The 24,177-nt window shown below is 62.4% G+C and overlaps 1 protein-coding gene across 1 annotated transcript; it reads right to left on the bottom strand.

Moving 5' to 3' along the window:
* Window positions 1-485: 485 nt before the first annotated feature.
* SHARPIN (SHANK associated RH domain interactor) lies at window positions 486-23,958 on the bottom strand. Its single transcript, XM_086875649.1, has 14 exons — window positions 23,716-23,958; window positions 22,839-23,061; window positions 21,824-21,919; window positions 20,742-20,877; window positions 17,112-17,202; window positions 15,126-15,321; window positions 11,824-12,035; window positions 10,487-10,657; window positions 7,246-7,406; window positions 5,729-5,840; window positions 3,379-3,558; window positions 2,800-2,898; window positions 2,478-2,621; window positions 486-1,469 (listed from the first exon to the last, which is right to left on the bottom strand). Exons 1-14 carry the CDS (start codon window positions 23,923-23,925, stop codon window positions 1,389-1,391), a joined length of 2,112 nt encoding a protein of 703 aa, XP_086731775.1. The 5' UTR covers window positions 23,926-23,958; the 3' UTR covers window positions 486-1,388.
* Window positions 23,959-24,177: the final 219 nt, after the last annotated feature.

Here is a 24,177-nt window from a genome sequence, read left to right as displayed (position 1 = left end):
TCTGATGTGGGGCAGATGTGGGGCAGATGTGGGGCAGGTGTGGGGCTGATCCTGTCTCTGATGTGGGGCAGGTGTGGGGCGGGTCCTGTCTCTGATGTGGGGCTGGTTCTGTTCTGTTGTGATGTGGGGCGGGTGTGGGGCTGTGCCCATGGCCGGTCAGGCTGACCTGGGGAGTGACCTCTGTCCCCTCCCTGTCCCCATCCCTGTCCCCACACCAGGGTGTCCCCATCAGTGTCCCCTGTCCCTGTGTCCCTGTCCCCACGCCGGGGTGTTCCTGTCCCTCTGTCCCCTGTCCCCATCAGTGTCCCCTGTCCCTGTCCCTCTGTCCCTGTCCCCCTGTCCCTCTGTCCCCTGTCCCTGTCCCCACACTGGGGTGTCCCTGTCCCCCTGTCCCTCTGTCCCTGTCCCCCTGTCCCCCTGTCTCTGTCCCCTGTCTCTGTCCCCTGTCCCTCTGTCCCTGTCCCCACGCCGTGCTGTCCCTGCTCTGTCACTCTCGGTGCCTTTATTGGGCCCCCCTGGGCTGGGCCCCCCCGGCCCCTCCACGCCCTGAGGCCATCCCAGTGTCCATCCAGTGTCCATCTGTCCAGTGTCCATCGTGTGTCCATCTGTCCAGTGTCCATCTGTCCAGTGTCCATCTGTCCTGTGTCCATCTGTCCAGTGTCCATCGTGTGTCCATCTGTCCAGTGTCCATCCAGTGTCCATCCAGTGTCCATCTGTCCAGTGTCCATCCAGTGTCCATCTGTCCAGTGTCCATCCAGTGTCCATCCAGTGTCCATCCAGTGTCCATCCAGTGTCCATCTGTCCAGTGTCCATCCAGTGTCCATCTGTCCAGTGTCCATCCAGTGTCCATCCAGTGTCCATCCAGTGTCCATCCAGTGTCCATCTGTCCGTCTGTCCACTCTCCATCCCTGCTGGACGTGGCCTCTCCCAGAGCCCTCGGACGTTCCGGACCTGGCGCCAGCTCTGTCCCTCGGTGTCCCCAGGGGTGTCCCTCGGTGTCCCCAGGGTGTCCCAGGGATGTCCCTCGGTGTCCCCAGGGTGTCCCCAGGGTGTCCCCAGGGTGTCCCAGGGATGTCCCTTGGTGTCCCCAGGGGTGTCCCCAGGGGTGTCCCTCGGTGTCCCCAGGGTGTCCCAGGGATGTCCCTCGGTGTCCCCAGGGTGTCCCAGGGATGTCCCTCGGTGTCCCCAGGGTGTCCCCAGGGTGTCCCAGGGATGTCCCTCGGTGTCCCCAGGGTGTCCCAGGGTGTCCCAGGGATGTCCCTCGGTGTCCCCAGGGTGTCCCCAGGGTCAGTGGCAGTTCTGGCACTGGGGGTGGCCCCAGGGGTGTCCCAGGGATGTCCCTCGGTGTCCCCAGGGTGTCCCAGGATGTCCCCAGGGTGTCCCCAGGGTCAGTGGCAGTTCTGGCACTGGGGGTGGCACCTCTGCCCGTTGACGTTGCAGCGACAGCCGCCACTGGTGTCCCCAGGACCCTGCGGGGGACAGGGCAGAGGTCAGCAGGGGGCTGGCCCTGGGGTCACCCTGGGGTCAGACTGTGTCACCCTGGGGTCACCCTGGGGTCAGTCTGTGTCACCCTGGGGTCACTGTGTCACCCTGGGGTCACCCTGGGGTCAGTCTGTGTCACCCTGGGGTCACCCTGGGGTCACTCTGTGTCACCCTGGGGTCACTCTGTGTCACCCTGGGGACACTGTGTCACCCTAGGGTCACTCTGTGTCACCTCTGTCACCCTGGGGTCACCCTGGGGTCACTCTGGGGTCACCCTGGGGTCACTCTCTGTTCTCTCTGTCACCTGCCCCCCCCCCAGGTCCCCCATCGCCCTGAGACCCCGGCACAGCCCTTGGTGACCCCCCCTCATCTCGGGACCCCCTCGGATCCCTGGGATCCCCCCGGATCCCTGCTCACCCCAAACCCCCCAGGACCCCCCAGGACCCCCCAGGGACCCCCAGGGACCCCCCATCCCCTCACAGCGGGTCCCCAGCGCGGTCCCTTGGTGACCCAGCAGATCTCGGTGTGGCACACGGTGCAGCGGATCCCCTGGGATCCCCTGGGATCCCTGCTCACCCCAGGACCCCCAGGACCCCCCAGGACCCCCCAGGACCCCCAGGACCCCCCAGGACCCCCCAGGGACCCCCAGGGACCCCCCATCCCCTCACAGCGGGTCCCCAGCGCGGTCCCTTGGTGACCCAGCAGATCTCGGTGTGGCACACGGTGCAGCGGATCCCCTGGGATCCCCTGGGATCCCTGCTCACCCCAGGACCCCCCAGGACCCCCCAGGACCCCCCCGGGGCTCACAGCGGGTCCCCAGCGCGGTCCCTTGGTGACCCAGCAGATCTCGGTGTGGCACACGGTGCAGCGGATCCCCTGGGATCCCCTGGGATCCCTGCTCACCCCAGGACCCCCAGGGACCCCCAGGACCCCCCAGGGACCCCCAGGACCCCCCAGGACCCCCAGGACCCCCCCAGGACCCCCCCGGGGCTCACAGCGGGTCCCCAGCGCGGTCCCTTGGTGACCCAGCAGATCTCGGTGTGGCACACGGTGCAGCGGATCCAGTCGCAGCCGTCCTTCTTCTGCACCACGATGCGGCAGCTGGGGCACAGCATCGCCTCCCCGCGCTGCACCAGGCTCTGGGGGGCGGCGGGGCGGGGGGCTCAGCACGGCGGGGACCCCCGGAGCCCCCCGGAGCCTCCCCCGAGCCCCCCGAGCCCCCCGGAGCCCCCCGAGCCCCCCGGAGCCCCCCAGAGCCCCCTGGAGCCCCCCCAGAGCCTCCCCTGAGCCCCCCCGAGCCCCCCGAGCCCCCCGGACCTGCAGCATGTCCCGCGTCTGTCGCGCCGCGGCGTCGTCCAGCGCCCGCAGCTGCAGCTCGTCCTGGTACTGCCGGCAGTTCTGACCCTCGTGGATGGCCTGGGGACAGCGGGGGTGAGCCCGGGGACCCCCCCGGGGACCCCCGGGACCCTCCAGAACCCCCTGGGATCCCCCAGGACCCCCCAAGCCCCCCAAGACACCTCTGGGACCCCTCAGGACCCCCCTGGGAGACCCCAGGACCCCCCGGGACCCCCCAGGATCCCCCCGGGACCCCCCCCAAGACCCCCTGAGAAACCCCTGAAGACCCCCCAGGACTCCCCTGAGACCCCCCCTGGAGCCCCCCAAGACACCCAGGACTCCCCCGGAACCCCCCTGAGACCACCCCAGGACCCCCCAAGACCCCCCTGGAGCCCCTCAAGACACCCCTGGGACCCCTCAGGACCCCCCAGGACCCCGCAGGACCCCCTGAGACCCCCCAGGACTCCCCAGGACCCCCTGAGACCTCCCCCAGGACCCCCCAGGACCCCCCAGGACCCCCTGAGACCCCCCAGGACCCCCCAGGACCCCCCGGCCCCCCACCTTGCAGAGGAGGCAGTTGAGGGCCCCGCACACCGGGCACGGGAACTCGTTGACGGCGTCCTCGTAGAAACACCAGCCCGGGCAGTCCCGGCCCCGGCAGTGGAAACTGTTCCGGCTGCGGCGCTCGGCCAGCGCCAGCCCCCGCGCCAGGAACTGCGCGTGCTCCTCGGGGGACAGCAGCTGGGGACATTGGGGACACCCCAGAGTCACTGAGAGCCACCCATGGACACCCCAGAGTCACCAACACACAGCCATGGACACCCCCGGGTCACCCATCCCCGGCCAGCGCCAGCCCCCGCGCCAGGAACTGCGCGTGCTCCTCGGGGGACAGCAGCTGGGGACATTGGGGACACCCCCGGGTCACTGAGAGCCACCCATGGACACCCCCGGGTCACCCATCCCTCCCCAGCGCCAGCCCCCGCGCCAGGAACTGCGCGTGCTCCTCGGGGGACAGCAGCTGGGGACATTGGGGACACCCCAGAGTCAGTGACACACAGCCTGGGACACCCCCGGGTCACCCATCCCCGGCCAGCGCCAGCCCCCGCGCCAGGAACTGCGCGTGCTCCTCGGGGGACAGCAGCTGGGGACAGGGGGGACACCCAGAGTCACTGAGAGCCACCCTGGGAACCCCCAGAGTCACTGAGAGCCACCCTGGGGACACCCAGAGTCACCCATCCCTCCCCTGAGCCAGCCCCTGCACCAGGAACTGCGCGTGCTCCTCGGGGGACAGCAGCTGGGGACAGGGGGGACACCCCAGAGTCATTGGGGACACCCAGAGTCACTGAGAGCCACCCTGGGGACACCCCCGGGTCACCCATCCCCAGCCAGCGCCAGCCCCCGCGCCAGGAACTGCGCGTGCTCCTCGGGGGACAGCAGCTGGGGACATTGGGGACACCCCAGAGTCACTGAGAGCCACCCCTGGACATCCCAGAGTCACTGAGAGCCACCCATGGACATCCCAGAGTCACTGAGAGCCATCGTGGGGACACCCAGAGTCACTGACACACAGCCATGGACACCCCCGGGTCACCCATCCCTCCCCAGCGCCAGCCCCCGCGCCAGGAACTGCGCGTGCTCCTCGGGGGACAGCAGCTGGGGACATTGGGGACACCCCCGGGTCACTGAGAGCCACCCTGGGGACACCCAGAGTCACTGAGAGCCACCCTGGGGACCCCCAGAGCCACTGAGAGCCACCCATGGACACCCCAGAGTCACTGAGAGCCATCGTGGGGACACCCAGAGTTACTGACACACAGCCAGGGACACCCAGAGTCACCAACACACACCCAGGGACACCCCCGGATCACCCATCCCCAGCCAGGGACACCCCAGAGTCATTGGGGACACCCCAGAGTCACTGACACACAGCCAGGGACACCCAGAGTCACTGACACACACCCAGGGACACCCCCGGGTCACCCATCCCCAGCCAGGGACACCCCAGAGTCATTGGGGACACCCCAGAGTTACTGACACACACCCAGGGACACCCCAGAGTCACTGACACACAGCCATGGACACCCCCGGGTCACCCATCCCCGGCCAGCGCCAGCCCCCGCGCCAGGAACTGCGCGTGCTCCTCGGGGGACAGCAGCTGGGGACATTGGGGACACCCCAGAGTCATTGGGGACACCCCAGAGTCACCAACACACAGCCATGGACACCCCCGGGTCACCCATCCCCGGCCAGCGCCAGCCCCCGCGCCAGGAACTGCGCGTGCTCCTCGGGGGACAGCAGCTGGGGACAGGGGGGACACCCAGAGTCACTGAGAGCCACCCCTGGACATCCCAGAGTCACTGAGAGCCACTTTGGGGACCCCCAGAGTCACTGAGAGCCACCCATGGACACCCCAGAGTCACTGAGAGCCACCCTGGGGACCCCCAGAGTCACCCACCCCCCCCGCTCCTCTGGGGACACCGGGGGGACATTGGGGACCCCCAGAGTCTCTGAGAGCCACCCCTGGGGACAGCAGCTGTGACCTTGGGGACATTGGGGACCCCCAGAGTCACTGTGCTCCCCTGGGGACAGCAGCGGTGACCTCGGGGACACCCCTGGGGACAGCAGCTGTGACCTCGGGGACACCCCTGGGGACACGCAGGGTCACTGTGAGCCACCCCTGGGGACAGCAGCTGTGACCTTGGGGACACCCCTGGGGACAGCAGCTGTGACCTCGGGGACACCCCTGGGGACAGCAGCGGTGACCTCGGGGACACCCCTGGGGACAGCAGCTGTGACCTCGGGGACACTGGGGGGACATTGGGGACCCCCAGGGTCACTGTGCTCCCCTGGGGACAGCAGCTGTGACCTTGGGGACACTGGGGACACGGGGCCCCCCCGTCCCCGCACGCACCGCGCGGATCTCGCGCTCCTGCAGGTGGCTGCCACACGCGTAGGTGACATCGCGGTAGGGACAGGCCACCAGCGGCTCCTCGCTGAGACGGACCAGCTGCGCCAGGCACGCCCTGGGGACACGGGGACACGGGGACATGGGGACACTGGGGGGCATGGGGACACTGGGGGGACACTGGGGGACACGGGGACATGGGGACACTGGGGGGACATGGGGACACTGGGGGGACATGGGGACACTGGGGGGACATGGGGACACTGGGGGGACACTGGGGACACTGGGGGGACACTGGGGACACTGGGGACACTGGGGACACTGGGGACACTGGGGGTCACTGGGGGGACACGGGGACATGGGGACACTGGAGGGACATGGGGACACTGGGGACACTGGGGACACTGGGGGACACTGGGGGTCACTGGGGGACACGGGGACACTGGGGACATGGGGACACTGTCACTCCCTGGGGACACTGGGGACACTGGGGACACTGGGGAGACACAGGGACATGGGGACACTGGGGGGACACTCCGGACAGTGAGGGGACACTGGGGACACTGGGGGACATGGGGACACTGAGAGGACACCGGGGACAGCGAGGGGACACCGGGACATGGGGGACACTGGGGACAGTGAGGGGACACTGGGGGGACACTGGGGGGACACTGGGGGGACACTGGGATGGGGTCACTGGGACAGGGTTGGGGTCACTGGGGGTCACTGGGGACACTGGGGGTCACTGGGGGGCACTGGGGGTCACTGGGGGTCACTGGGGGGCACTGGGGTCACTGGGGGTCACTGGGGCAGGGTTGGGGTCACTGGGGGACACTGGGGGTCACTGGGGTCACTGGGGGTCACTGGGGGTCAGCGCCGGTCACTTCGGGGCTGGGGGATGTCGGGACCGGTCACAGGCACCAGGGGAGGGGTCCTGGGGTGGATCCTGGGGGTGGATCCAAGTGGATCCCATGGGTCAGGGGGTGGATCCCAGGTGGATCCCGGGTGGATCCCAGGCGATCCCCACCTGCAGAAGCTGTGCAGGCAGTCCCAGGGTGGATCCCGGGGGTTGGGGGTGGATCGGGGGGTTGGGGGTGGATCGGGGGTGGATCCCGGGTGGATCAGGGGGTGGATCCCGGGGGTTGGGGGTGGATCAGGGGGTGGATCCCGGGTGGATCCCGGGTGGATCCCGGGTGGATCCCAGGCGATCCCCACCTGCAGAAGCTGTGCAGGCAGTCCTGGGGTGGATCCCAGGGATTGGGGGTGGATCAGGGGGTGGATCAGGGGGTGGATCCCAGGTGGATCCCGGGTGGATCCCGGGTGGATCCCGGGTGGATCCCAGGCGATCCCCACCTGCAGAAGCTGTGCAGGCAGTCCCAGGATGGATCCCGGGGGTTGGGGGGGTGGATCGGGGGTGGATCCCGGGGGTTGGGGGTGGATCCCGGGGTGGATCAGGGGGTGGATCCCAGGGATTGGGGGTGGATCCCGGGTGGATCCCGGGTGGATCCCGGGTGGATCCCCACCTGCAGAAGCTGTGCAGGCAGTCCCGCAGCAGCACCCCCTGCCCCGCCGGCACCTCCTGCAGGCAGATCCCGCATTCCAGCGGCTCCGGGTTCAGAACCAGCTCCGACTCCTCCGCCCGCAGCAGCTGCTGGAAATTCCTCTGGCGCTCGGCTTCCAGGGCCTGGGGAAACGGGGTAAAAACGGGGTGAAAACGGGGTAAAAACCGGGAAAACGGGGTAAAAATGGGATAAAAATGGGGAAAATGACACGGGAACAGCTGCTGGAAATTCCTCTGGCGCTCGGCCTCCAGGGCCTGGGGGAAACAAAACGGGGTAAAAACGGGGTAAAAACCGGGAAAACGGGGTAAAAATGGGATAAAAACCGGGAAAATGACACGGGAACAGCTGCTGGAAATTCCTCTGGCGCTCGGCCTCCAGGGCCTGGGGGAAACAAAACAGGGGAAAAACGGGGTAAAAACCGGGTAAAAACAGGGAAAATGAAATGGGAACAGCTGCTGGAAATTCCTCTGGCGCTCGGCCTCCAGGGCCTGGGGGGGAAATGGGAACAGGAATGGGACAGAGATCGGGAATGGGATCAGGAACAGGAACGGGATCAGGAACGGGATCAGGAATGGGATCAGGAATGGGAACGGGATCAGGAATGGGATCAGGAACAGGAATGGGATCAGGAACGGGATCAGGAACAGGAATGGGATCAGGAATGGGATCAGGAACAGGAACGGGATCAGGAACGGGATCAGGAACAGGAACGGGATCAGGAACGGGATCAGGAACAGGAATGGGATCAGGAATGGGATCAGGAACAGGAACGGGATCAGGAACGGGATCAGGAATGGGATCAGGAATGGGATCAGGATCAGGAATGGGATCAGGAACAGGATCGGCTCCAGGACGGAGCAGGAAGGGCTCAGGTCACGGAACAGCCGGGAATGGGAACGGGGAGGAACGGCCCCATTGGGAATGGGAACGGCCCCAGATCCCAGAGATCCCAGAGATCCCAGAGATCCCAGTGATCCCAGTGATCCCATGACCCCACAGACCCCACAGATCCCATAAATCCCAGACCTGCTGGCACTGTCGGGCCCCACAGATCCAACAGATCCCAGTGATCCCACAGATCCCATACAGATCCAGACCTGCTGGCACTGTTGGGCCCCACAGATCCCAGTGATCCCATACAGATCCCATATAGATCCCATACGGATCCCATACAGATCCAGACCTGCTGGCACTGTCGGGCCCCATAGATCCCATACAGATCCCACACAGATCCCACACAGATACCATACAGATCCCATACAGATCCCACACAGATACCATACAGATCCCATACAGATCCCATACAGATCCCACACAGATCCCATACAGATCCCATACAGATCCCACACAGATCCCACACAGATACCATACAGATCCCATACAGATCCCACACAGATACCATACAGATCCCATACAGATCCCACACAGATACCATACAGATCCCATACAGATCCCACACAGATACCATACAGATCCCATACAGATCCCACACAGATCCCACACAGATCCCATACAGATCCCATACAGATCCCACACAGATCCCACACAGATCCCACACAGATCCCACACAGATCCCATACAGATCCCATACAGATCCCACACAGATCCCACACAGATCCCACACAGATCCCACACAGATCCCACACAGATCCCATACAGATCCCATACGGCTCCAGACCTGCTGGCACTGTCGGGCCCCACAGATCCCACACAGATCCCACAGATCCCAGTGATCCCATACAGATCCCACAGATCCCATACAGATCCCACAGATCCCACAGATCCCATACAGATCCCACAGATCCCACAGATCCCATACGGCTCCAGACCTGCTGGCACTGTCGGGCCCCACAGATCCCACACAGATCCCACAGATCCCAGTGATCCCATACAGATCCCACACAGATCCCATACAGATCCCATACGGCTCCAGACCTGCTGGCACTGTCGGGCCCCATAGATCCCACAGATCCCATACAGATCCCATACAGATCCCACACAGATCCCATACAGATCCCATAAATCCCAGACCTGCTGGCACTGTCGGGCCTCACAGATCCCACATAGATCCCATACAGATCCCATACAGATCCCATACAGATCCCACACGGCTCCAGACCTGCTGGCACTGTCGGGCCCCATAGATCCCATACAGATCCCATACAGATCCCATACAGATCCCATACAGATCCCATACGGATCCAGACCTGCTGGCATTATCTGGCCCCACAGATCCCACAGATCCCAGTGATCCCATACAGATCCCATACAGATCCCACAGATCCCATCCAGATCCAGACCTGCTGGCACTGTCAGGCCCCACAGATCCCACACAGATCCCACACAGATCCCATACAGATCCCACACAGATCCCACAGATCCCACACAGATCCCACACAGATCCCACACGGATCCAGACCTGCTGGCACTGTCGGGCCCCACAGATCCCACACAGATCCCACACAGATCCCACACAGATCCCACACGGATCCAGACCTGCTGGCACTGTCGGGCCCCACAGATCCCATATAGATCCCACAGATCCCATATAGATCCCACAGATCCCATACAGATCCCATATGGATCCAGACCTGCTGGCACTGTCGGGCCCCACAGATCCCAGTGATCCCAGTGACCCCACAGATCCCATACAGATCCCACACAGATCCCATACAGATCCCATACAGATCCCATACAGATCCCATACAGATCCCATACAGCTCCAGACCTGCTGGCACTGTTGGGCCCCACAGATCCCATACAGATCCCAGTGATCCCATACAGATCCCACAGATCCCACAGATCCCATACAGATCCAGACCTGCTGGCACTGTTGGGCCCCACAGATCCCAGTGACCCCACAGATCCCATACAGATCCCACACAGATCCCATACAGATCCCATACAGATCCCATACAGATCCCACACGGCTCCAGACCTGCTGGCACTGTTGGGCCCCACAGATCCCACACAGATCCCACACAGATCCCACACAGATCCCATACAGATCCCATACAGATCCCACACAGATCCCATATAGATCCCATACAGATCCCACACGGCTCCAGACCTGCTGGCACTGTTGGGCCCCACAGATCCCACACAGATCCCACACAGATCCCACACAGATCCCATACAGATCCCATACAGATCCCATACAGATCCCACACAGATCCCATACAGATCCCATACGGCTCCAGACCTGCTGGCACTGTCGGGCCCCGTCGCGCTCCCTCTGCAGGCGCCGCTGCTCGGCGGGGTCGGGGCGGTGCCCCCCGGGAACGCGGTACCCGTCGGGCCGGGGGCAGCTGCACATCTCACAGCCGGGGCGGGTGGGCTTGTTCCGGAACGTGCAGCGGGGGCATGGCCAGCCCTGGATAAACGGGAATGGGATCAGGGATCGGGATCAGGGATCGGGAATGGGATCAGGGATCAGGGATCGGGATCAGGGCACATCTCACAGCCCGGGCGGGTGGGCTTGTTCCGGAACGTGCAGCGGGGACACGGCCAGCCCTGGAATGGGATCAGGGATCGGGATCAGGGATCAGGGATCAGGGATCGGGATCAGGGCACATCTCACACCCGGGGCGGGTGGGCTTGTTCCGGAACGTGCAGCGGGGACACGGCCAGCCCTGGAATGGGATCAGGGATCAGGATCAGGGATCGGGATCAGGGATCGGGATCAGGGATCAGGGATCAGGGATCGGGATCAGGGCACATCTCACAGCCCGGGCGGGTGGGCTTGTTCCGGAACGTGCAGCGGGGACACGGCCAGCCCTGGAATGGGATCAGGGATCAGGATCAGGGATCGGGATCAGGGATCGGGATCAGGGCACATCTCACACCCGGGGCGGGTGGGCTTGTTCCAGAACGTGCAGCGGGGACACGGCCAGCCCTGGAATGGGAATGGGATCAGGGATCGGGAATGGGATCAGGAATGTTCCGGAATGTGCAGCGGGGACACAGCCAGCTCTGGATCAGGATCAGGGATTGGGATCAGGGATCAGGATCAGGGATCGGGATCAGAGATCAGGATCGGGATCAGAAATCAGGATTGGGATCAGGGATCGGGATCAGGGATTGGGATCAGGAATCAAGGATTTGGATCAGGATCAGGGATCAGGGATGAGGATCAGGGATTGGGATCAGGGATCAGGATCAGGATCAGAGATCAGGATTGGGATCAGGAATCAGGACCAGGACCCCCTCCCCACCCCGTACCTGCTCAGGTGGGGGTGGGCAGTATCCACAATGGAACACTGGGATCGGGATGATCAGGGATCGGGATCAGGGATTGGGATCAGGGATCGGGATTGGGATCAGGGATTGGGATTGGGATCAGGGATCGGGATCAGGGATTGGGATCAGGAATCAGGGATCGGGGATCAGGGATCGGGATCAGGGATCAGGAATCAGGATCAGGGATCGGGATTGGGATCAGGGATCGGGATCAGGATCAGGGATCGGGATCAGGGATCGGGGATCAGGGATCGGGATCAGGATCAGGATCAGGATCAGGACCCCCTCCCCACCCCGTACCTGCTCAGGTGAGGGTGGGCGGGGCTCGGGGGCTGTGGGCGGGGCCCCGGCGCTGTCCTGGAGCTGCAGCGAGTCCAGGTGAGCCTGGATGTCCCCGGTGATGTCACCGATGATGTCAGCGGTGATGTCAGCGGTGATGTCACCAGTGATGTCCCCAGTGATGTCACCGATGTCCCTGGTGTCCACCCCCTCCGGGAGCTCCGGGACACGGCCTGGGGACACAGGCGGACACGGCACGGGCTGGGACACGGAGCGGGAACGGGAACGGGAATGGGAATGGGAACGGGAATGGGAATGGGAACGGGAATGGGAATGGGAATGGGGGAATGGGAATGGGAATGGGGGAATGGGAATGGGGGAACGGGAATGGGAATGGGGGAACGGGAATGGGAATGGGGGAACGGGAATGGGAATGGGAATGGGAATGGGAATGGGGGAATGGGAATGGGAATGGGGGAATGGGAATGGGGGAACGGGAATGGGAACGGGAATGGGGGAATGGGAACGGGAACGGGAATGGGAATGGGAATGGGAACGGGAATGGGGGAATGGGAATGGGGGAACGGGAATGGGAATGGGGGAACGGGAATGGGAATGGGAATGGGAATGGGAATGGGGGAATGGGAATGGGAATGGGGGAATGGGAATGGGGGAACGGGAATGGGAACGGGAATGGGGGAATGGGAACGGGAACGGGAACGGGAATGGGAATGGGAACGGGAATGGGAACGGGAATGGGAATGGGAATGGGAATGGGGGAATGGGAACGGGAATGGGAAGAGGGAGGAGGAGGGAGGAGGAGAAGGAAAGTACAGGAGCAGGATGATGATGATGATGATGATGAGGATGATGATGATGATGATGATGATGATGATGATGATGATGATGATGAAGGCCAAATAACCACACCTGCTCCAGGTGTCCCCTCCCCCTGCTCCAGCCCCGCAGCCCAGAGCAGGCTGAGCTCCAGGTGAGGAATGGGGAGCAGCAGGGGGAGCGGGATGGGGAAGATGAGAATGAGGATGAAGATGATGAGGGTGATGAGGATGAGGATGATGAAGGCCAGATAACCACACCTGCTCCAGGTAACCCCTCAGGCTCCAGCCCCACTGCCCTGAGCAGCCCCAGGGCCCGCAGCCGGCCGCAGGGGGAGCGGGATGAGGAAGATGAGGATGGAGCAGGATGATGAGGATGATGATAAGGATGATGATGATGATGAAGATGATGAGGATGCAGAGGAAGGCCAGATAAGCACACCTGTTCCAGGTAACCCCTCAGGCTCCAGCCCCAGGGCCTGGAGCAGCCCCAGCGCCAGGTGAGGAATGGGGAGCAGCAGGGGCAGTGGGATGAGGATGATGAGGAAGGAACAGGATGATGAGGATGATGAGGATGAGGATGATGAAGGCCAGATAACCACACCTGTTCCAGGTAACTCCAGCCCCGCAGCCCAGAGCAGCCCCAGGGCCCGCAGCCGGCCACAGGGGGAGCAGGATGAGGAAGATGAGGAAGGATGATGAGGATGAGGATGATGAGGATGATGAAGGTTACCTGTCCCAGGTGTCCCCTGTTCCAGCCCCAGTGCCCGGAGCAGCCCGCGGGGGTCAGGTGCGGGTGCAGGCAGGAGGAAGAGGAAGGAGCAGGAAGATGAGGATGATAATGAGGATGATGAGGATGATGGAGCAGGATGAGGATGATGGAGCAGGATGAGGATGATGAGGATGATGAGGATGATGATGATGATGAAGGTTACCTGTCCCAGGTGAGTCCAGCCCCAGTGCCCGGAGCAGCCCGCGGGGGTCGGGCTGGGGCGCAGGCAGGAGGAAGAGGAAGCAGCAGGATGAGGATGATGATGATGATGAGGATGATGATGATGATGAAGGTTACCTGTCCCAGGTGAGTCCAGCCCCAGTGCCCGGAGCAGCCCACGGGGGTCAGGTGCGGGTGCGGGCAGGAGGAAGAGGAAGGAGCAGGAAGAGGATGATGATGAGGATGATGAGGATGATGGAGCAGGATGATGAGGATGAGGATGATGAGGATGATGGAGCAGGATGAGGATGATGATGATGATGAAGGTTACCTGTCCCAGGTGAGTCCAGCCCCAGTGCCCGGAGCAGCCCGTGGGGGTCGGGCTGGGGTGCGGGCAGGAGGAAGAGGAAGGAGCAGGATGAGGATGGAGCAGGATGAGGATGATGAGGATGATGAGGATGATGAAGGTTACCTGTCCCAGGTGTCCCCTGTTCCAGCCCCAGTGCCCGGAGCAGCCCGCGGGGGTCAGGTGCGGGTGCGGGCAGGAGGAAGAGGAAGGAGCAGGATGAGGATGAGGATGATGAGGATGATGAGGATGATGAGGATGAGGATGATGAGGATGAGGATGATGGAGCAGGATGATGATGATGAGGATCATGAGGATCATGAGGATCATGAGGATGACGGAGCACAATGATGAGGATGATGAGGATGATGAGGACGATGAGGATGATGAAGGTTACCTGTCCCAGGTGAGTCCAGCCCCAGTGCCCGGAGCAGCCCGCGGGGGTCAGGTGCGGGTGCGGGCAGGAGGAAGAGGAAGGAGCAGGAAGAGGATGATGATGAGGATGAGGATGATGGAGCAGGATGATGAGGATGATGATGATGAGGATGGAGCAGGATGATGAGGATGATGAGGATGATGAGGATGACGGAGCACAATGATGAGGATGATGAGGATGAGGATGATGAGGATGATGATGAGGATGAGGATGATGAGGATGAGGATGATGGAGCAGGATGATGAGGATGATGATGATGAGGATGATGATGATGAGGATGGAGCAGGATGATGATGATGATGAAGGTTACCTGTCCCAGGTGAGTCCAGCCCCAGTGCCCGGAGCAGCCTGCGGGGGTCGGGCTGGGGTGCGGGCAGGAGGAAGAGGAAGGAGCAGGAAGAGGATGATGATGAGGATGAGGATGATGGAGCAGGATGATGAGGATGATGAGGATGATGAGGATGATGAGGATGATGGAGCAGGATGATGATGATGAGGATGATGAGGATGACGGAGCACAATGATGATGATGATGAGGATGATGAGGATGATGATGATGATGAAGGTTACCTGTCCCAGGTGAGTCCAGCCCCAGTGCCCGGAGCAGCCCGCGGGGGTCAGGTGCGGGTGCGGGCAGGAGGAAGAGGAAGGAGCAGGAAGAGGATGATGATGAGGATGAGGATGATGAGGATGAGGATGATGGAGCAGGATGATGAGGATGATGATGATGATGAGAATGATGAGGATGATGAGGATGAGGATGATGAAGGTTACCTGTCCCAGGTGAGTCCAGCCCCAGTGCCCGGAGCAGCCCGCGGGGGTCAGGTGCGGGTGCGGGCAGGAGGAAGAGGAAGGCCGGGTCCCCGTGGTGCCGGATGCCGTAGGAGCTCAGGCTGCGCCCGTCCCGGCACAGGCTCTGCCCGATGATCCAGCGCTGGCACTGGGGCGGGAACCCCAGCTCCAGGTACACCTGGGGGGCACAGAAATGGGGCTGGGGGCACACCTGGGGGGGAACCCCAGCTCCAGGTACACCTGGGGGCACAGACACACCTGAGGGGGGCTGGGGTACACCTGGGGGCACAGAGACACACCTGAGGGGGGCTGGGGTACACCTGGGGGGCACAGAGACACACCTGAGCAGGGCTGGGGTACACCTGGGGGGCACAGACACACCTGAGGGGGGCTGGGGTACACCTGGGGGGCACAGAGACACACCTGAGGGGGGCTGGGGTACACCTGGGGGACATAGAGACACACCTGAGCGGGGCTGGGGTACACCTGGGGGGCACAGACACACCTGAGGGGGGCTGGGGTACACCTGGGGGGCACAGACACACCTGAGGGGGGCTGGGGTACACCTGGGGGGCACAGAAATGGGGCTGGGGGCACACCTGGGGGGCACAGACACACCTGAGGGGGGCTGGGGTACACCTGGGGGGCACAGAGACACACCTGAGGGGGGCTGGGGTACACCTGGGGGCACAGAGACACACCTGAGGGGGGCTGGGGTACACCTGGGGGCACAGAGACACACCTGAGGGGGGCTGGGGTACACCTGGGGGCACAGAGACACACCTGAGCGGGGCTGGGGTACACCTGGGGGCACAGAGACACACCTGAGCGGGGCTGCAGGGGGAACCCCAGCTCCAGGTACACCTGGGGGACACAGAAATGGGGCTGGGGGCACACCTGGGGGCTGGGGGACCTGGGGGGATCTGGGGGAAGATCCCAGGGGAGATACCAGGTGATCCTGCTGACCCCAGTGACCCCACAGTGACCCCAGTGACCCCAGGTGTGAACCTCAGGTGTGACCCCATAGTGACCCCACAGTGACCCCAGCTGACCCCAGGTGTGACCCCCCAGGTGTGACCCCAGATGTGTCCAGGTGTGTCCCCAGGTGACCCCAGTGACCCCCAGGTGACCCCGGTGACCCCAGGTGTGTCCCCAGGTGTGACCCCAGTGACCCCAAGTGTGACCCCCAGGTGTGACCCCATAGTAACCCCACAGTGACCCCAGGTGTGTCCAGGTGTGTTCCCATGTCCCCCCAGGTGTGTCCAGGTGTGTCCAGGTGTGTCCCAGGTGTGTCCCAGGTGTGTCCCCAGGTGCGTCCAGCTGTGTCCCAGGTGTCCCCAGGTGTCTCCAGGTGGGTCCAGGTGTGTCCAGGTGTGACCCCAGATGTGTCCCAGGTGTGTCCAGGTATCCCCCCCAGGTGACCCCAGGTGTGTCCAGGTGTGACCCCAGTGACCCCAGGTGTGTCCCCAGCTGTGTCCAGCTGTCTCCAGGTGACCTCAGGTGACCCCAGTGACCTCCCAGGTGTGACCCCCCCAGGTGTGACCCCCCCAGGTGTGACCCCAGGTGACCCCAGGTGTGACTCCAGGTGTGACTCCAGGTGTGACTCCAGGTGTGTCCCCAGGTGTCCCCAGGTGTCCCCATGTCCCCCCAGGTGTGTCCAGGTGTGTCCCCATGTCCCCCCAGGTATGCCCAGGTGTGTCCCCAGGTGTCCCCAGGTGTCCCCATGTCCCCCCAGGTGTGTCCAGGTGTGTCCCCATGTCCCCCCAGGTATGCCCAGGTGTGTCCCCAGGTGTCCCCAGGTGTCCCCATGTCACCCCAGGTGTGTCCAGGTGTGTCCCCAGGTGTCCCCAGGTGTGTCCAGGTGTGTCCCCATGTCCCCATGTCCCCCCAGGTGTGTCCCCAGGTGTCCCCAGGTGTCCCCAGGTGTCCCCATGTCCCCCCAGGTGTGTCCCAGGTGTATCCCCGTACCTGTTCCTTGAGGGTGCCGATGGTGATGTGGGGCTGCACCCGCAGGGTGACGCTGGCCGAGGACGTGGCGTCCTCCACCACCACCGGCATGCTGGGAACGACAGCGGGAAACAGCGGGAATACAACGGGAATACAACGGGAATACAACGGGAATACAACGGGATAACAGCGGGAAACAGCGGGAATACAACGGGAATACAACGGGAATACAACGGGATAACAATGGGATAACAACGGGATAACAGCGGGATAACACCGGGAATACAATGGGAATACAATGGGATAACAACGGGAATACAACGGGAATACAACGGGATAACAATGGGATAACAGCGGGATAACAATGGGATAACAACGGGAATACAATGGGATAACAATGGGAACGACAGCGGGAAACAGCGGGATAACACCGGGAATACAACGGGATAACAATGGGATAACAATGGGAATACAACGGGAATACAACGGGAATACAACGGGAATACAACGGGAATACAACGGGAATACAACGGGATAACAGCAGGAATACAATGGGATAACAATGGGAACGACAGGGGGAAACAGCGGGAATACAACGGGAATACAACGGGATAACAATGGGAACGACAGCGGGAAACAGCGGGAATACAACGGGAATACAACGGGATAACAGCGGGATAACACCGGGAAACAATGGGAATACAATGGGAATACAATGGGATAACAGCGGGAATACAGCGGGAGTACAACGGGATAACAATGGGAACGACAGCGGGAAACAGTGGGATAACACCGGGAATACAACGGGATAACAATGGGAATACAATGGGATAGCAATGGGAATACAACGGGATAACAGCGGGAATACAACGGGAATACAATGGGATAACAATGGGAATATAACAGGATAACAGCGGGAAACAGCGGGATAACAATGGGATAACAATGGGATAACAATGGGATAACAATGGGAACGACAGCGGGAATACAATGGGAATACAACGGGATAACAATGGGAATACAATGGGATAACAATGGGAATACAACGGGATAACAGCGGGATAACACCGGGAATACAACGGGAATACAATGGGATAACAATGGGAATAAAACGGGATTTGGGATTGGGGATTGGGGTCAGGATTGGGGATTGGGGATTGGGGATTGGGGATTGGGGATTGGGGATTGGGGATTGGGGATTGGGGATTGGGGATTGGGGATTGGGGATTGGGGTTTGGGATTGGGGATTTGGGATTGGGGATTGGGGATTTGGGATTGGGGATTGGGGATTGGGGATTGGGGATTGGGGTTTGGGGATTGGGGATTGGGGATTGGGGATTGGGGATTGGGGTCAGGATTGGGGATTGGGGATTGGGGATTGGGGTTTGGGGATTGGGGATTGGGGATTGGGGATTGGGGATTGGGGATTTGGGATTGGGGATTGGGGATTTGGGATTGGGGATTGGGGATTTGGGATTGGGGATTGGGGATTGGGATTTGGGATTGGGGATTGGGGATTGGGGATTGGGGATTGGGGATTGGGGATTGGGGATTGGGGATTGGGGATTTGGGATTTGGGAATGAAAGGGACACGCTGGAACATGGGGGGTGGGGTTGGAGGAAGGAAGAGGAGGAGGAAGGAAAGGAGCAGGGAGGAAGAGGAGGAAGAGGAGGAGGAGGAGGAGGAAGAGGAAGCAGAGAAAAAGGAAGAAAAAGGAAGGAAAAATAAAAAAGGAAAAGGAGGAAGAGGAGGAAGAAGGGAGGGGGCAGGGAGGAAGAGGGGAGGAAGCACGAGGAAGAGGAAGGAGGATGAGGATGGGGAGGGTGAGGAAGGCAGGGGATGAGGATGAGGAGGGTGAGGATGAGGAAGGCAGGGGATGAGAACGATGAAGGTGAGGATGATGAAGATGAGACTAAAGAGGTTCAGGATGAGGATGAGGAGGATGAGGACAATGAGGAAGGCAGAGGATGATGATGATGAGCATGAAGAGGATGATGAGGATGATGATGAGGATGATGATGAGGATGACAGGGATGAAGAGGATGATGAAGAGGATGAGGATGGGGAGAATGAGGAAGGCAGAGAATGATGATGAAGACAATGATGATGAGGAGGATGAGGAAGGCAGAGGATGATGATGAGCATGAAGAGGATGATGATGAGGATGATGATGAGGATGACAGGGATGAAGAGGATGATGAAGAGAATGAGGATGAGGATGATGAGGAGAATGACAGGGATGATGAGGATGATGATGAGGATGATGAGGAGGATGACAGGGATGAAGAGAATGATGAAGAGGATGAGGAGAATGAGGAAGGCAGAGAATGATGATGAAGACAATGATGATGATGAGGATGAGGAAGGCAGAAGATGATGATGAGCATGAAGAGGATGATGAGGATGATGATGAGGATGATGATGAGGATGACAGGGATGAAGAGGATGATGAAGAGGATGACGATGAGGATGATGAGGAGAATGACAGGGATGATGAGGATGATGAGGATGAGGATGACAGGGATGAAGAGGATGATGAAGAGGATGAGGATGGGGAGAATGAGGAAGGCAGAGAATGATGATGAAGACTGCGATGATGAAGACGATGATGATGAGGATGAGGAAGGCAGAGAACGAAAATGATGAAGGCGAGGATGATGAAGATGAGACTAAAGAGGTTCAGGATGAGGATGAGGAAGGCAGAGAACAAGGCTGATGAGGATGACAAGGATGAGGAAGGCAGAGGATGAGGGCAAGGATGATAATAACAAGGATGAAGAGGATGATGAGGATGATGAGGATGATGATGAGGATGATGATGAGAATGACAGGGATGAGGAGGATGATGAGGATGAGGAGGAAGAGAATGAGGAAGGCATAGAATGAGGATGGTGATGATGAAGAGGACGAGGAAGGCAGAAGACGAGGATGGCGAGGATGAGGATGATGATGAGAATGACAGGGATGAAGAGGATGATGAGGATGGTGATGATGAAGAGGACGAGGAAGGCAGAAGACGAGGATGGCGAGGATGAGGATGATGATGAGGATGAGGAAGGCAGAGGATGATGACAAGGATGAAGAGGATGCTGATGACGAGGATGATGATGAGGATAGCAGGGATGAAGAGGATGAAGAGGATGGTGAGGATGAGGAAGGCAGAGGATGGCGAGGATGAGGATGATGAAGATGAAGACGATGAGGAGGAGGATGAGGAAGGCAGAGGATGAGAATGAGGATGAGGACGATGATGATACAAGGATGACAAGGATGAAGATGAGGAGGATGACGAGGAGGAGATGATGAAGGCATAGAATGAGAATGGTGATGACGAGAAGGATGAGGATGATGAGGATGAAGATGACGACGAGGATGATGATGAAGATGACGAGGATGATGAGGAGGATGAGGAGGAGGAGGAGGAGGAGGAGGAGGAGGAGGAGGAAGAGGAGGAGGAGGAAGATGAGGAGCATGAAGATGAGGATGACAAGGATGACGAGGATGATGAGGAGGATGATGAAGAGGATGATGAGGATGATGAGGAGGATGAGGATGATGAGGAGGATGAGGATGATGACGATGACAATGAGGATGGCGATGATGACGATGATGATGGTGATGAGGAGGAGGAGGAGGAGGAAGGCCCTCACCTGATTTCGGGGCTGTGGCCGTGCCGTGGGCTCACGCTGAGCTGCACCTGCTGCCGGGCCAGCGCCACCGCGCTCTGCGCCGCGCCCGCCGTGTCCCCAACCGCGATGGCCTCGGCCAGCCGCAGGGCCAGCTCCTCTGGGGACACGTGGGGACACCGTGGGGACATGGGGACACCGTGGGGACACCGTGGGGACATCGTGGGGACACCATGGGGACATCGTGGGGACACCGTGGGGACACCATGGGGACACCGCGCTCTGCGCCGCGCCCGCCGTGTCCCCAACCGCGATGGCCTCGGCCAGCCGCAGGGCCAGCTCCTCTGGGGACACCGTGGGGACACCGTGGGGACACCGTGGGGACACGTGGGGACACCATGGGGACACCGTGGGGACACCGCGCTCTGCGCCACGCCCGCCGTGTCCCCAACCGCGATGGCCTCGGCCAGCCGCAGGGCCAGCTCCTCTGGGGACACCGTGGGGACACCGTGGGGACACCGTGGGGACATGGGGACACCATGGGGACATCGTGGGGACACCGTGGGGACCCCATGGGGACACTGTGGGGACATGGGGACACCGTGGGGACACCGTGGGGACACCATGGGGACATGGGGACATCGTGGGGACACCGTGGGGACATGGGGACACCGTGGGGACACCAGGGGTGGCACCCAGAGCCCCCAGGGCAGGAATGGGGACACTGGGGACACCAGGGGTGGGACACCGGGGACACCATGGGGACACCATGGGGACACCAGGGGTGGCACCCAGAGCCCCCCAGGGCAGGAATGGGGACACTGGGGACACCAGGGGTGGGACACTGGGGACACCGTGGGGACACCATGGGGACACCATGGGGACACCAGGGGTGGCACCCAGAGCCCCCAGGGCAGGAATGGCTCAGCCCAGGGGACACCGGGGACAGGAGGTGACAGCAGGGGAAGGCTCCCCTGGGCAGGGCCATCCCCCCGTCCCTGCGCAGGTGACACTTGGGGACAGGCAGGGCTGGGGGTGGCCGTGGCGGGATGGGGGTGGCCCGGAATTCCCGGGATTCCCGGAATTCCCGTTATTCCCGGGATTACCTGTCTGTGCCAGCCGCTGGCTCTGCGCCTCCTCCGTGTCCTGCTCGGGCTCCTCCGGGGGTGGCACCGCCACTGTCCCCGTGTCCCCCTCGGTGGCTGCGGGGACGGGGCTGTCACCGCTGGCCCGGGTCCCCTCCCGGGTCCCCAGCCCTGTGTCCCTGTGTCCTTGTCCCCGTGTCCCCAGCCCTGCGTCACTGTCCTTGTGTCCCCATGTCCCCATGTCCCTGTCCCCATGTCCCCATGTCCCCAGCCCTGTCCCCATGTCCCTGTCCCCACGTCCCCATGTCCCTGTCCCCATGTCCCCATGTCCCCATGTCACCAGCCCTGTCCCCATGTCCCTGTCCCCATGTCCCTGTCCCCATGTCCCTGACCCCATGTCCCCATGTCCCTGTCCCCATGTCCCCACGTCCCCATGTCCCTGTCCCCACGTCCCCATGTCCCTGTCCCCATGTCCCCACGTCCCCATGTCCCTGTCCCCATGTCCCCATGTCCCCAGCCCTGTCCCCATGTCCCCATGTCCCTGTCCCCACATCCCATGTCCCCATGTCACCAGCCCTGTCCCCATGTCCCTGTCCCCATGTCCCCATGTCCCTATCCCCACGTCCCCATGTCCCCAGCCCTGTCCCCATGTCCCTGTCCCCACATCTCCACGTCCCTGTCCCCATGTCCCTCTGTCCCTGACCCCAGCCATGTCCCCATCTCCCCATGTCCCCATGTTCCGGTGTCCCCATGTTCCCATGTCCCCCGTGTCCCTGTCCCTGTCCCCAGTCATGTCCCCATGTCCTGGTGTCCCCATGTCCCTGTGTCCCTATGTCCCCCTGTCCCTGTCCCCATGTCCCCAGCCCTGTCCCCCTGTCCCCCTGTCCTTGTCCCCCTGTCCTGGTGTCCACATGTCCTTGTGTCCCCATGTCCCCCTGTCCCCATGTCCCCCCATGTCCCTGTCCCCGTGTCCCTGTCCCTGTCCCCCTGTCCCCGTGTCCCTGTCCCTGTCCCCCTGTCCCTGTCCCTGTCCCACCTCTCCGGGCCTCTCTGAGGGAGCTGCTCAGCACCGTCCACCACTGCTGGGCCTCGCGTTCCTCGGGGAAGCGCAGTGCCACCGTCCCCGCTGTCCCCGCTGTCCCCGCTGTCCCCGCTGTCCCCGCTGTCCCCGCTGTCCCCAGGGCCAGCAGCTGCAGCTCGTGGCTCGTGGGGCCGCACACGCGGTACGAAACATCCCGCAGGTCACACTCGGCCAGCGGCTGTGGGACAGGGACACGGACAGGGGACAGGGACGGGGACAGGGACAGGGATGGGGACAGGGGACAGGGACAAGGACACAGGCTCAGGTCAGCACAGGCTCGGGTCACCTCCCGACCCACTGGGGGTCCCTGGTCACCTTTGGGGGTCCCTGGTGGCTGTGTCTGGGTCCTGTCCCTGTCCTCTGTCCCCTCCTTGTCCTGTCCCTGTCCCTGTCCCTGTCCCTGTCCCTGTCCGGAATCAGCCCCGGGACCCCCCGGCCCCTCCAGAGGGGACAATCCCTGAGGGGACACCGGGGACACTGCCAGGGGACAATGAGGACATTCCCTGAGGGGACAATCCCTGGGGACAATGGGGACAATCCCTGGGGACAATCCCCAATCCCAGGGGACAATGGGGACAATCCCTGAGGGGACAACAGGGACAATGGGGACAATTCCCGAGGACAATGAGGACAATCCCTGGGGACAATCCTTGGGGACAATGGGGACATTCCCTGAGGGGACACCGGGGACACTCTCAGGGGACACCGGGGACACTCCCGGGGCCCGGCACGCGCGGGGAGGCCCCGCCCCCTCCCCCTCCCCCACCCCGCGACCCCCGGGGCGACCCCTCGGGCCCCTCCCCCACCCCTCCCCCGCCCCTCCCCCCCTCACCGCGCCGCCCCCCGGCCCCGCCGCCCTCAGGCCCAGGCGGAAGCGGCGGCTCCCGTCGTTCCCCGGAGTCACGCTGAGCTGCAGGCGGAGCGCGGCACCGGCAGCGGCGGCGGGCAGGAGGCGGCAGGGCTCGGCCAGCTCCGCCCGCACCGCCATCAGCACCGTGGGGGGGGCAGCGGGAGCCGGGCCCGGCGCTCCGGGCGCCGCCATGGCGGCCCCGCCACTTCCGGTCTCCCTCCCGTGCGGTCCGGCCGCGAACGGGGCCGGTTCCGGGGGAGCGCCGGGAAACGCGGCCCCGCGCGCGGGAGTTCCGGGGGGTGGAGCGTTCCGCCCTGGCCGCGCCCCCGCCCCGCTGTGATTGACAGCCGCTCCCCCTGTCTTTGTCCGCGCCAGCCAATCAGAGCGCCGAGCGCCCCCGCGGTGGGCGGGGCCGCGGGCTCTGCGCTGATTGACGTTGGTCTC

The sequence above is a fragment of the Cyanistes caeruleus genome, chromosome 1, assembly GCF_971803275.1.
Source record: "Cyanistes caeruleus chromosome 1, bCyaCae1.hap1.1, whole genome shotgun sequence".
Lineage (NCBI taxonomy): Eukaryota > Metazoa > Chordata > Aves > Passeriformes > Paridae > Cyanistes > Cyanistes caeruleus.
The sequence above is the reverse complement of the archived record's forward strand: the minus strand, read 5'-3'. Positions and strand labels throughout refer to the sequence as shown.

Excerpts from the sequence above, each read along its gene's own strand:
- SHARPIN (XM_086875649.1), bottom strand. The coding sequence starts at position 23,925 with ATGGCGGCGCCCGGAGCGCCGGGCCCGGCTCCCGCTGCCCCCCCCACG. Across the intron at positions 10,658-11,823 it reads GCCCACCCTCACCTGAGCAG|GGCTGGCCATGCCCCCGCTG; the intron begins GTACGGGGTGGG and ends CCGTTTATCCAG. Across the intron at positions 2,622-2,799 it reads AGACGCGGGACATGCTGCAG|AGCCTGGTGCAGCGCGGGGA; the intron begins GTCCGGGGGGCT and ends GCCGCCCCCCAG.